General features: G+C 43.3%; 1 protein-coding gene across 1 annotated transcript in view; it reads left to right on the plus strand.

The window, feature by feature from the left end:
* The window catches only part of dcst2 (DC-STAMP domain containing 2), a 67560-nt gene that overhangs the window by 14788 nt on the left and 37962 nt on the right, over positions 1-14810 (plus strand). Inside the window, 2 exon segments of the mRNA XM_060820649.1 lie at positions 12764-12829; positions 13842-14055. Coding sequence (XP_060676632.1) covers positions 12764-12829; positions 13842-14055 — 280 coding nt within the window.

Here is a 14810-nt window from a genome sequence, read left to right on the forward strand (position 1 = left end):
TCATAACAGACAGGTAATAGCGATCATAACAGACAGGCAATAGTGATCATAACAGACAGGTAATAGCGATCATAACAGACAGGTAATAGCGATCATAACATGCAGGTAATAGTGATCAAAACAGACAGGTAATAGCGATCATAACAGACAGGTAATAGCGATCATAACAGGCAGGTAATAGTGATCATAACAGACAGGCAACAACGATCATAACAGACAGGTAATAGCGATCATAACAGACAGGTAATAGCAATCGTAACAGACAGGTATTAGTGATCATAATGGACTTGTAATAGCGATCATAACAGACAGGCAATAGTGATCATAACAGACAGATAATAGTGATCATAACAGACAGGCAATAGTGATCATAACAGGCAGGCAACAGCGATCATAACAGGCAGGAAATAGCGATCATAACAGACAGGTAATAGTGATCATAACAGACAGGCAACAGCAATCATAACAGACAGGAAATAGTGATCATAACAGGCAGGAAATAGCGATCATAACAGACAGGTAATAGTGATCAAAACAGGCAGGTGATAGCGATCATAACAGGCAGGTAATAGTGATCATAACAGGCAGGAAATAGTGATCATAACAGACAGGTAATAGTGATCATAACAGGCAGGCAATAGTGATCATAACAGACAGGTAATAGTGATCATAACAGACAGGTAATAGCGATCATAACAGACAGGTAATAGTGATCATAACAGGCAGGCAACAACGATCATAACAGACAGGTAATAGCGATCATAACAGACAGGTAATAGCAATCGTAACAGACAGGTATTAGTGATCATAATGGACTTGTAATAGCGATCATAACAGACAGGCAATAGTGATCATAACAGACAGATAATAGTGATCATAACAGACAGGCAATAGTGATCATAACAGGCAGGTAATAGTGATCATAACAGACAGGCAACAGCGATCATAACAGACAGGTAATAGCGATCATAACAGACAGGCAATAGTGATCATAACAGACAGGTAATAGCGTTCATAACAGACAGGCAATAGTGATCATAACAGACTGGTAATAGCGATCATAACAGACAGATAGTAGTGATCATAACAGGCAGGTAATAGCGATCATAACAGATAGGCACTAGTGATCATAACAGACAGGCAACAGCGATCATAACAGACAGGTAATAGTGATCATAACAGACAGGCAATAGCAATCATAACAGACAGGTATTAGTGATCATAACAGACAGGTAATAGCGATCATAACAGACAGGCAATAGTGATCATAACAGACAGGTAATAGCAAACATAACAGACAGGCAATAGTGATCATAACAGGCTGGTAATAGCGATCATAACAGACAGGGAATAGTGATCATAACAGACAGGTAATAGTGATCATAACAGACAGGCAATAGTGATCATAACATACAGGTAATAGCGATCATAACAGACAGGTAATAGTGATCATAACAGGCAGGAAATAGTGATCATAACAGACAGGTAATAGCGATCATAACAGGCAGGCAATAGTGATCATAACAGACAGATAATAGTGATCATAACAGACAGGTAATAGCGATCATAACAGGCAGGAAATAGCGATCATAACAGACAGGTAATAGTGATCATAACAGACAGGCAACAGCAATCATAACAGACAGGAAATAGTGATCATAACAGGCAGGAAATAGCGATCATAACAGACAGGTAATAGTGATCAAAACAGGCAGGTGATAGCGATCATAACAGGCAGGTAATAGTGATCATAACAGACAGGTAATAATGATCATAACAGGCAGGAAATAGCGATCATAACAGACAGGTAATAGTGATCATAACAGGCAGGAAATAGTGACCATAACAGACAGGTAATAGTGATCATAACAGGCAGGCAATAGTGATCATAACAGACAGGTAATAGTGATCATAACAGACAGGTAATAGCGATCATAACAGACAGGCAATAGCGATCATAACAGGCAGGTAATTGCGATCATAACAGACAGGTAATAGCGATCATAACAGACAGGCAATAGTGATCATAACAGGCAGGTAATAGCGACCATAACAGGCAGGTAATAGCGATCATAACAGGCAGGCAATAGTGATCATAACAGACAGGTAATAGCGATCATAACAGACAGGTAATAGCGATCATAACAGACAGGCAATAGTGATCATAACAGACAGGTAATAGAGATCATAACAGACAGGTAATAGTGATCATAACAGGCAGGTAATAGTGATCATAACAGACAGGCAACAGCGATCATAACAGACAGATAATAGCGATCATAACAGACAGGTTATTGCAATCATAACAGACAGGTATTAGTGATCATAACAGACTGGTAATAGTGATCATAACAGACAGGCAATAGTGATCATAACAGACAGGTAATAGTGATCATAACCGACAGGCAATAGTGATCATAACAGACTGGTAATAGCGATCATAACAGACAGGTAATAGTGATCATAACAGACAGGCAACAGCGATCATAACAGACAGGTAATAGTGATCATAACAGACAGGCAATAGTGATCATAACAGACAGGTAATAGCGATCATAACAGACAGGTAATAGCGATCATAACATGCAGTTAATAGTGATCAAAACAGACAGGTAGTAGCGATCATAACAGACAGGTAATAGTGATCATAACAGGCAGGTAATAGTGATCATAACAGACAGGCAACAGCGATCATAACAGACAGGTAATAGCGATCATAACAGACAGGTAATAGCAATCGTAACAGACAGGTATTAGTGATCATAATGGACTTGTAATAGCGATCATAACAGACAGGCAATAGTGATCATAACAGACAGGCAATAGTGATCATAACAGGCAGGTAATAGCGATCATAACAGACAGGTAATAGCGATCATAACAGACAGGTAATAACGATCATAACAGACAGGAAATAGTGATCATAACAGACAGGTAATAGTGATCATAACAGACAGGTAATAGCGATTATAACAGACAGGCAATAGTGATCATAACAGACAGGTAATAGTGATCATAACAGACAGGCAATAGTGATCATAACAGACAGGTAATAGTGATCATAACAGACAGGTAATAGTGATCATAACAGGCAGGTAATAGTGATCATAACAGACAGGTAATAACGATCATAACAGACAGGTAATAGTGATCATAACAGGCAGACAATAGTGATCATAACAGACAGGCAACAGCGATCATAACAGACAGGTAATAGTGATCATAACAGACAGGTAATAGCAATCATAACAGACAGGTATTAGTGATCATAACAGACTGGTAATAGCGATCATAACAGACAGGCAATAGTGATCATAACAGACAGGTAATAGTGATCATAACAGACAGGCAATAGTGATCATAACAGGCAGGTAATAGTGATCATAACAGACAGGCAACAGCGATCATAACAGACTGGTAATAGCGATCATAACAGACAGGTAATAGCAATCATAACAGACAGGTAATAGTGATCATAACAGACAGGCAATAGTGATCATAACAGACAGGTAATAGCGATCATAACAGACAGGCAACAGCGATCATAACAGGCAGGAAATAGCGATCATAACAGACAGGTAATAGTGATCATAACAGACAGGCAACAGCAATCATAACAGACAGGAAATAGTGATCATAACAGGCAGGAAATAGTGATCATAACAGACAGGCAATAGTGATCATAACAGGCAGGTAATAGTGATCATAACAGACAGGCAACAGCGATCATAACAGACTGGTAATAGCGATCATAACAGACAGGTAATAGCAATCATAACAGACAGGCAATAGTGATCATAACAGACAGATAATAGTGATCATAACAGACAGGCAATAGTGATCATAACAGGCAGGCAACAGCGATCATAACAGGCAGGAAATAGCGATCATAACAGACAGGTAATAGTGATCATAACAGACAGGCAACAGCAATCATAACAGACAGGAAATAGTGATCATAACAGGCAGGAAATAGCGATCATAACAGACAGGTAATAGTGATCAAAACAGGCAGGTGATAGCGATCATAACAGGCAGGTAATAGTGATCATAACAGACAGGTAATAATGATCATAACAGGCAGGAAATAGCGATCATAACAGACAGGTAATAGCGATCATAACAGGCAGGAAATAGTGATCATAACAGACAGGTAATAGTGATCATAACAGGCAGGCAATAGTGATCATAACAGACAGGTAATAGTGATCATAACAGACAGGTAATAGCGATCATAACAGACAGGCAATAGTGATCATAACAGGCAGGTAATAGCGACCATAACAGGCAGGTAATAGCGATCATAACAGGCAGGCAATAGTGATCAAAACAGACAGGTAATAGCGATCATAACAGACAGGTAATAGCGATCATAACAGACAGGTAGTAGCGATCATAACAGGCAGGCAACAGCGATCATAACAGGCAGGCAATAGTGATCATAACAGACAGGTAATAACGATCATAACAGACAGGAAATAGTGATCATAACAGACAGGTAATAGTGATCATAACAGACAGGTAATAGCGATTATAACAGACAGGCAATAGTGATCATAACAGACAGGTAATAGCGATCATAACAGACAGGTAATAGCAATCATAACAGACAGGTATTAGTGATCATAATGGACTTGTAATAGCGATCATAACAGACAGGCAATAGTGATCATAACAGACAGATAATAGTGATCATAACAGACAGGCAATAGTGATCATAACAGGCAGGCAACAGCGATCATAACAGGCAGGAAATAGCGATCATAACAGACAGGTAATAGTGATCATAACAGACAGGCAACAGCAATCATAACAGACAGGAAATAGTGATCATAACAGGCAGGAAATAGCGATCATAACAGACAGGTAATAGTGATCAAAACAGGCAGGTGATAGCGATCATAACAGGCCGGTAATAGTGATCATAACAGACAGGTAATAATGATCATAACAGGCAGGAAATAGCGATCATAACAGACAGGTAATAGTGATCATAACAGGCAGGAAATAGTGACCATAACAGACAGGTAATAGTGATCATAACAGGCAGGCAATAGTGATCATAACAGACAGGTAATAGTGATCATAACAGACAGGTAATAGCGATCATAACAGACAGGCAATAGTGATCATAACAGGCAGGTAATTGCGATCATAACAGACAGGTAATAGCGATCATAACAGACAGGCAATAGTGATCATAACAGGCAGGTAATAGCGACCATAACAGGCAGGTAATAGCGATCATAACAGGCAGGCAATAGTGATCATAACAGACAGGTAATAGCGATCATAACAGACAGGTAATAGCGATCATAACAGACAGGTAGTAGCGATGATAACAGGCAGGCAACAGCGATCATAACAGGCAGGCAATAGTGATCATAACAGACAGGTAATAACGATCATAACAGACAGGAAATAGTGATCATAACAGACAGGTAATAGTGATCATAACAGACAGGTAATAGCGATTATAACAGACAGGCAATAGTGATCATAACAGACAGGTAATAGAGATCATAACAGACAGGTAATAGTGATCATAACAGGCAGGTAATAGTGATCATAACAGACAGGCAACAGCGATCATAACAGACAGATAATAGCGATCATAACAGACAGGTTATTGCAATCATAACAGGCAGGTATTAGTGATCATAACAGACTGGTAATAGTGATCATAACAGACAGGCAATAGTGATCATAACAGACAGGTAATAGTGATCATAACCGACAGGCAATAGTGATCATAACAGACTGGTAATAGCGATCATAACAGACAGGTAATAGTGATCATAACAGACAGGCAACAGCGATCATAACAGACAGGTAATAGTGATCATAACAGACAGGCAATAGTGATCATAACAGACAGGTAATAGCGATCATAACAGACAGGTAATAGCGATCATAACATGCAGTTAATAGTGATCAAAACAGACAGGTAATAGCGATCATAACAGACAGGTAATAGTGATCATAACAGGCAGGTAATAGTGATCATAACAGATAGGCAACAGCGATCATAACAGACAGGTAATAGCGATCATAACAGACAGGTAATAGCAATCGTAACAGACAGGTATTAGTGATCATAATGGACTTGTAATAGCGATCATAACAGACAGGCAATAGTGATCATAACAGACAGGCAATAGTGATCATAACAGGCAGGTAATAGTGATCATAACAGACAGGTAATAGCGATCATAACAGACAGGTAATAGCGATCATAACAGACAGGTAATAACGATCATAACAGACAGGAAATAGTGATCATAACAGACAGGTAATAGTGATCATAACAGACAGGTAATAGCGATTATAACAGACAGGCAATAGTGATCATAACAGACAGGTAATAGTGATCATAACAGACAGGCAATAGTGATCATAACAGACAGGTAATAGCGATCATAACAGACAGGTAATAGTGATCATAACAGGCAGGTAATAGTGATCATAACAGACAGGTAATAACGATCATAACGGACAGGTAATAGTGATCATAACAGGCAGGCAATAGTGATCATAACAGACAGGCAACAGCGATCATAACAGACAGGTAATAGTGATCATAACAGACAGGTAATAGCAATCATAACAGACAGGTATTAGTGATCATAACAGACTGGTAATAGCGATCATAACAGACAGGCAATAGTGATCATAACAGACAGGTAATAGTGATCATAACAGACAGGCAATAGTGATCATAACAGGCAGGTAATAGTGATCATAACAGACAGGCAACAGCGATCATAACAGACTGGTAATAGCGATCATAACAGACAGGTAATAGCAATCATAACAGACAGGTAATAGTGATCATAACAGACAGGCAATAGTGATCATAACAGACAGGTAATAGCGATCATAACAGACAGGCAATAGTGATCATAACAGACTGGTAATAGCGATCATAACAGACAGGTAATAGTGATCATAACAGACAGGCAACAGCGATCATAACAGACAGGTAATAGCGATCATAACAGACAGGCAATAGTGATCATAACAGACAGGTAATAGCGATCATAACAGACAGGTAATAGCGATCATAACATGCAGGTAATAGTGATCAAAACAGACAGGTAATAGCGATCATAACAGACAGGTAATAGCGATCATAACAGGCAGGTAATAGTGATCATAACAGACAGGCAACAGCGATCATAACAGACAGGTAATAGCGATCATAACAGACAGGTAATAGCAATCGTAACAGACAGGTATTAGTGATCATAATGGACTTGTAATAGCGATCATAACAGACAGGCAATAGTGATCATAACAGACAGATAATAGTGATCATAACAGACAGGCAATAGTGATCATAACAGGCAGGCAACAGCGATCATAACAGGCAGGAAATAGCGATCATAACAGACAGGTAATAGTGATCATAACAGACAGGCAACAGCAATCATAACAGACAGGAAATAGTGATCATAACAGGCAGGAAATAGCGATCATAACAGACAGGTAATAGTGATCAAAACAGGCAGGTGATAGCGATCATAACAGGCAGGTAATAGTGATCATAACAGGCAGGAAATAGTGATCATAACAGACAGGTAATAGTGATCATAACAGGCAGGCAATAGTGATCATAACAGACAGGTAATAGTGATCATAACAGACAGGTAATAGCGATCATAACAGACAGGTAATAGTGATCATAACAGGCAGGCAACAACGATCATAACAGACAGGTAATAGCGATCATAACAGACAGGTAATAGCAATCGTAACAGACAGGTATTAGTGATCATAATGGACTTGTAATAGCGATCATAACAGACAGGCAATAGTGATCATAACAGACAGATAATAGTGATCATAACAGACAGGCAATAGTGATCATAACAGGCAGGTAATAGTGATCATAACAGACAGGCAACAGCGATCATAACAGACAGGTAATAGCGATCATAACAGACAGGCAATAGTGATCATAACAGACAGGTAATAGCGTTCATAACAGACAGGCAATAGTGATCATAACAGACTGGTAATAGCGATCATAACAGACAGATAGTAGTGATCATAACAGGCAGGTAATCGCGATCATAACAGATAGGCACTAGTGATCATAACAGACAGGCAACAGCGATCATAACAGACAGGTAATAGTGATCATAACAGACAGGCAATAGCAATCATAACAGACAGGTATTAGTGATCATAACAGACAGGTAATAGCGATCATAACAGACAGGCAATAGTGATCATAACAGACAGGTAATAGCAAACATAACAGACAGGCAATAGTGATCATAACAGGCTGGTAATAGCGATCATAACAGACTGGGAATAGTGATCATAACAGACAGGTAATAGTGATCATAACAGACAGGCAATAGTGATCATAACATACAGGTAATAGCGATCATAACAGACAGGTAATAGTGATCATAACAGGCAGGAAATAGTGATCATAACAGACAGGTAATAGCGATCATAACAGGCAGGCAATAGTGATCATAACAGACAGATAATAGTGATCATAACAGACAGGTAATAGCGATCATAACAGACAGGCAATAGTGATCATAACAGACAGGTAATAGCGATGATAACAGACAGGTAATAGCGATCATAACAGACAGGTAATAGTGATCATAACAGGCAGGCAATAGTGATCATAACAGGCAGGTAATAGCGATCATAACAGGCAGGCAATAGTGATCATAACAGACAGGTAATAGCAATCATAACAGTCAGGTAATAGTGATCATAACAGGCAGGCAACAGCGATCATAACAGACAGGAAATAGTGATCCTAACAGGCAGGCAACAGCGATCATAACAGACAGGAAATAGTGATCATAACAGGCAGGCAACAGCGATCATAACAGGCAGGAAATAGCGATCATAACAGGCAGGTAATAGTGATCATAACAGACAGGTAATAGTGATCATAACAGGCAGGTAATAGCGATCATAACAGACAGGCAATAGTGATCATAACAGGCAGGAAATAGCGATCATAACAGACAGGTAATAGTGATCAAAACAGGCAGGTAATAATGATCATAACAGGCAGGAAATAGTGATCATAACAGACAGGTAATAGCGATCATAACAGACAGGTAATAGCGATCATAACATGCAGGTAATAGTGATCAAAACAGACAGGTAATAGCGATCATAACAGACAGGTAATAGCGATCATAACAGGCAGGTAATAGTGATCATAACAGACAGGCAACAGCGATCATAACAGACAGGTAATAGCGATCATAACAGACAGGTAATAGCAATCGTAACAGACAGGTATTAGTGATCATAATGGACTTGTAATAGCGATCATAACAGACAGGCAATAGTGATCATAACAGACAGATAATAGTGATCATAACAGACAGGCAATAGTGATCATAACAGGCAGGCAACAGCGATCATAACAGGCAGGAAATAGCGATCATAACAGACAGGTAATAGTGATCATAACAGACAGGCAACAGCAATCATAACAGACAGGAAATAGTGATCATAACAGGCAGGAAATAGCGATCATAACAGACAGGCAATAGTGATCATAACAGACAGGTAATAGTGATCATAACAGACAGGCAACAGCGATCATAACAGACAGGTAATAGTGATCATAACAGACAGGCAATAGTGATCATAACAGACAGGTAATAGCGATCATAACAGACAGGTAATAGCGATCATAACATGCAGGTAATAGTGATCAAAACAGACAGGTAATAGCGATCATAACAGACAGGTAATAGTGATCATAACAGGCAGGTAATAGTGATCATAACAGACAGGCAACAACGATCATAACAGACAGGTAATAGCGATCATAACAGACAGGTAATAGCAATCGTAACAGACAGGTATTAGTGATCATAATGGACTTGTAATAGCGATCATAACAGACAGGCAATAGTGATCATAACAGACAGATAATAGTGATCATAACAGACAGGCAATAGTGATCATAACAGGCAGGTAATAGTGATCATAACAGACAGGTAATAGCGATCATAACAGACAGGTAATAGCGATCATAACAGACAGGTATTAGTGATCATAATGGACTTGTAATAGCGATCATAACAGACAGGCAATAGTGATCATAACAGACAGATAATAGTGATCATAACAGACAGGCAATAGTGATCATAACAGGCACGTAATAGTGTTCATAACAGACAGGTAATAGCGATCATAACAGACAGGTAATAGCGATCATAACAGACAGGTATTAATGATCATAACAGACTGGTAATAGCGATCATAACGGACAGGTAATAGCGATCATAACAGACAGGCAATAGTGATCATAACAGACAGGTAATAGCAAACATAACAGACAGGCAATAGTGATCATAACAGGCTGGTAATAGCGATCATAACAGACAGGTAATAGTGATCATAACAGACAGGTAATAGTGATCATAACAGACAGGCAATAGTGATCATAACAGACAGGTAATAGCGATCATAACAGACTGGCAATAGTGATCATAACAGACAGGTAATAGCGATCATAACAGACAGGCAATAGTGATCATAACAGGCTGGTAATAGCGATCATAACAGACAGGCAATAGTGATCATATCAGACAGGTGATAGTGATCATAACAGACAGGCAATAGTGATCATAACAGACAGGTAATAGCGATCATAACAGACAGGTAATAGTGATCATAACAGACTGGTAATAGCGATCATAACAGACAGGTATTAATGATCATAACAGACTGGTAATAGCGATCATAACGGACAGGTAATAGTGATCATAACAGACAGGTAATAGTGATTATAACAGACAGGCAATAGTGATCATAACAGGCAGGTAATAGCGATCATAACAGACAGGTAATAGTGATCATAACAGACTGGTAATAGTGATCATAACAGACAGGTAATAGTGATCATAACAGACAGGTAATAGCGATCATAACAGACAGGCAATAGTGATCATAACAGACAGGTAATAGCGATCATAACAGACAGGCAATAGTGATCATAACAGGCTGATAATAGCGATCATAACAGACAGGTAATAGCGATCATAACAGACGGACAATCGCGATTATAATAAGTGTGATGAGTGCAGGGTGGTGTTGCAGAGTGGACCGTCTCCAGGGTTCTGATCCATGCTTCAGAAGCTGAATAGGCTGGGGCTCTCTTCCTTGGAAGCTGAGGGGTGACCTTCTAAAGGTTTATAAAATCATGTGGGTCATGGATAGGGTGAATAGTCAAGGTCTTTTCCAAGGGGTGGTGGAGTCCAGAACTAGAGGGGCATAGGTTTAAGGTGAGAGGGGAAAGGGACCTGAGGGGCAATGTTTTCACACAGAGGGTGGTACGTGTGTGGAATGAGCTGCCAGTGGAAGTGGTGGAGACTGGTACAATGACAGCATTAAAAGGCATCTGGATGGGGACATAAGGGTTGTGAGGGATATGGGCTAAGTGTTGGCAAATTGGACTGGATTTGGTTAGGATATCTGGTGGACGGGTTGGGCCGAAGGGTCTGTTTCCGTGCTGTACATCTCTATGGCTGTATGATTTTGAAGTTTGCGTCTCAGGGTGGTTAAGGAAGTGTTTGTCTTCATCGCGCAGACCTTTGAGTCCAGGAGTTGGAGACATCATGTTGGGGTTGTACAGGACATTGGTGATGTTGCGTCTGGAGGACGGTGTCCAGTTCTGGTCGCCCGGTTACAGGAAGGAGATTATTAAACTGGAGAGGGTTCGGAAGAGATTTCCCGGGATGTTGCCCGGGATGCGGGCAGGGAATTATAAGGAAAAACTGGGACTTTTTTTTAACTGAAGGATAGAGGATTGAGGAGCGACCTTAGAGAGGTTTATAAAATCAAAGAGGGGGTGTTTTTTACCCTAAGATGGGGGATTTCATGACTAGAGGGTGAGGAGAGAGAGTTTTTAAACAATACTAGAGGGGCAAATCTTTTTACACGGATGGTGGTCATGTTTGGAATGAAATCCCAGAGGAAGTGGTGGACGAGGTTTCAGTAACAATGTTTAAAAGATGTTTGGGTCAAGTATGTGAATCAGAAAGGGATATGGGTCAGGAGCGGGCAGGCGGGACGGGTTTAGTTTGCGGCGTACAGTGGGCATGGGGGTCTTTACCCCAGGGTGGGGCGGGAGTCCAGAACTAGAGGGGCTTGGGCTTAAGGGGAGAGGGGAAAGGGACCCGAAGGGCAACTTTTTCACACAGAGGGTGGTGTGTGTATGGAATGAGCTGCCAGAGGAAGTGGTGGGGGCTAGGACAATGAAAAGGTGGATGGGGACGTGGATAGGAAGGGTTGGGAGGGAGATGGGTCAAGTGCTGGGAAGTGGGACTAGATGAGGTGAGGATGTCTGGGTCGGCCGAAGGGTCGCTTTCCGGGCTGGGAAAGGGGGAAATGGGAAGGGACAGCTGGGGCGTACAGTATAAAGACAGGCCTTTCATTTCTGCTGGACCTCTGGAGGGTCCTGCCCGATCTCTCTTCATCTCAAGCTGCCACCATTACCTCGCCCTCCCAGCTCCCTCGTCGCCTTTCCCCGGATATCTTGTTCCATTATCCGTATGTGTCCCCACCGTGGAGTGAAGGGGCGAGGGGTTGTGGGGGGAGGACAATGTGGGGAAATGTGTGAGTGCTCCCAGCATGCTGCCCAGGAGCAGGGGGAACGAGGGCAAGCGATAGTGAGGGACGCTGTGTAATTGGGTGGGTGGGCGAAGGTGAGGGGTGAGGGGTGAACCGCCTCCTGTTTGTAACAGCTGCCTCTTGTCCACAGTCATCCAGCTGTTCTGCCTCATCCCGTCGTACATCAAGGAGCAACTAACCAAGCGGGTGGCAGAACGTGAGTCCTCCATTGTTTTGTCAGCCTTCCTGTTTGAGAACCCGCTCCCTCAGCGCTGACCCTCCCACAGCGCCCGCTCCCTCAGCGCTGACCCTCCCACAGCGCCCGCTCCCTCAGCACTGACCCTCCCACAGCGCCCGCTCCCTCAGCACTGACCCTCCCACAGCGCCCGCTCCCTCAGCACTGACCCTCCCACAGCGCCCGCTCCCTCAGCACTGACCCTCCCACAGTGTCCGCTCCCTCAGTACGGACCCTCCCACAGCACCCGCTCCCTCAGTACGGACCCTCTGACAGCGCCCACTCCCTCAGCACTGACCCTCCCACAGCGCCTGCTCCCTCAGCACTGACCCTCTGACAGCATCCGCTCCCTCAACACTGACCCTCCAACAGCACCCACTCCCTCAGCACTGACCCTCTGACCGCGCCCACTCCCTCAGCACTGACCCTCCTACAGTGCCCGCTCCCTCAGCACAGACCCTCCAACAGCTTCCACTCCCTCAGCACTGACCCTCCAACAGTGCCCGCTCCCTCAGCACAGACCCTCCAACAACGCCCACTCCCTCAGCACTGACCCTCCAACAGCGCCCACTCCCTCAGCGCTGACCCTCCGACAGCGCCCACTCCCTCAGAACTGACCCTCCAACAGCACCCACTCCCTCAGCACTGACCCTCCCACAGTGCCCGCTCCCTCAGCACTGACCCTCCCACAGCGCCCACTCCCTCAGCACTGACCCTCCCACAGCGCCCGCTCCCTCAGCACTGACCCTCCCACAGCGCCCACTCCCTCAGCACTGACCCTCCCACAGCGCCCGCTCCCTCAGCACTGACCCTCCCACAGTGCCCACTCCCTCAGCACTGACCACAGAGAGTGTCCCTCTCTAAGCCAAAGACCTGAATGGGCTTTAAGGGTCCCTGTGTAGGAACCCCCGTTGGGAACCATCGCGTTGGCTCCCTATACCTTGTCATCCCAACATCCTCACTCTCACCATCGTGTTGTTGCGTTTCTCCCAAGCCATCTCGGACGCCCTGGACAAGGTGGCACAGGAATTTAAGTTCAACATTTCCATCCAGTACCACTACCACCTCCACGCCAACCAGTCAAAGAGTTTCTCCGACATTGCCCTGGACATCATGGAGGAGATCCGAGGGCGGGTTGGCGTCGTCTATGAAGCCATTGGCATTTTCGGCTACAGTTCCACCATCATCATGATCTACCTGTACATTCAGTGAGTCGGAAATTGTTCAGACATATTCATTAACGGCAGGACGCCCTCAAGGCGATTACACCTCTCAACCACTCCTGGCGCAGCACAGAAACAGGCCATTCGGCCCCTCCGAATAGCACTGGTCTTGCTGCACATACCCAGTCCCCTCATCATCTCCCGCCACTCCCTGTGGGAGCATGTCTCCCATTCTCCCCCCCATTCCCTGTGGGAGTGAGTCCCCCATTTTCCCCCCAACTCCCTGTGGGAAAGTGTACCCCATTCTCCCCCCAATCCCCCCGGGCACGAGTCCCCCATTCTTCCCCCACTCCCTGTGGGAGTGAGTCCCCCGTTTTCCCCCCGACTCACGGTGGGAGCGAATCCCCCATTCTCCCCCCATTCCATGGGAGCAGATCCCTCATTCTCCCCCCAACACCCCCGGTGGGAGTGTGTTCCGCATTCTACCCCAATTCCATGTGAGAGTGAGTCACACATTATCCCCCCTACTCCCTTCAGTAGCGTGCTCTGTGCTGTTCCTGTCCAAGGTGTGTTGGATGGGGGGGACAGTGTTAAGGGAGACAGTCACTACCTGATGTGGTGATATTGGGGACAGTCAGTATCTGATGTGGTGATATTGGGGACAGTCACTACCTGATGTGGTGATACTGGGGGACAGTCAGTATCTGATGTGGTGATATTGGGGGACAGTCAGTATCTGATGTGGTGATATTGGGGGACAGTCAGTATCTGATGTGGTGATATTGGGGGACAGTCAGTAT

Source organism: Hemiscyllium ocellatum, chromosome 50, assembly GCF_020745735.1.
Source record: "Hemiscyllium ocellatum isolate sHemOce1 chromosome 50, sHemOce1.pat.X.cur, whole genome shotgun sequence".
Taxonomy (NCBI): domain Eukaryota; kingdom Metazoa; phylum Chordata; class Chondrichthyes; order Orectolobiformes; family Hemiscylliidae; genus Hemiscyllium; species Hemiscyllium ocellatum.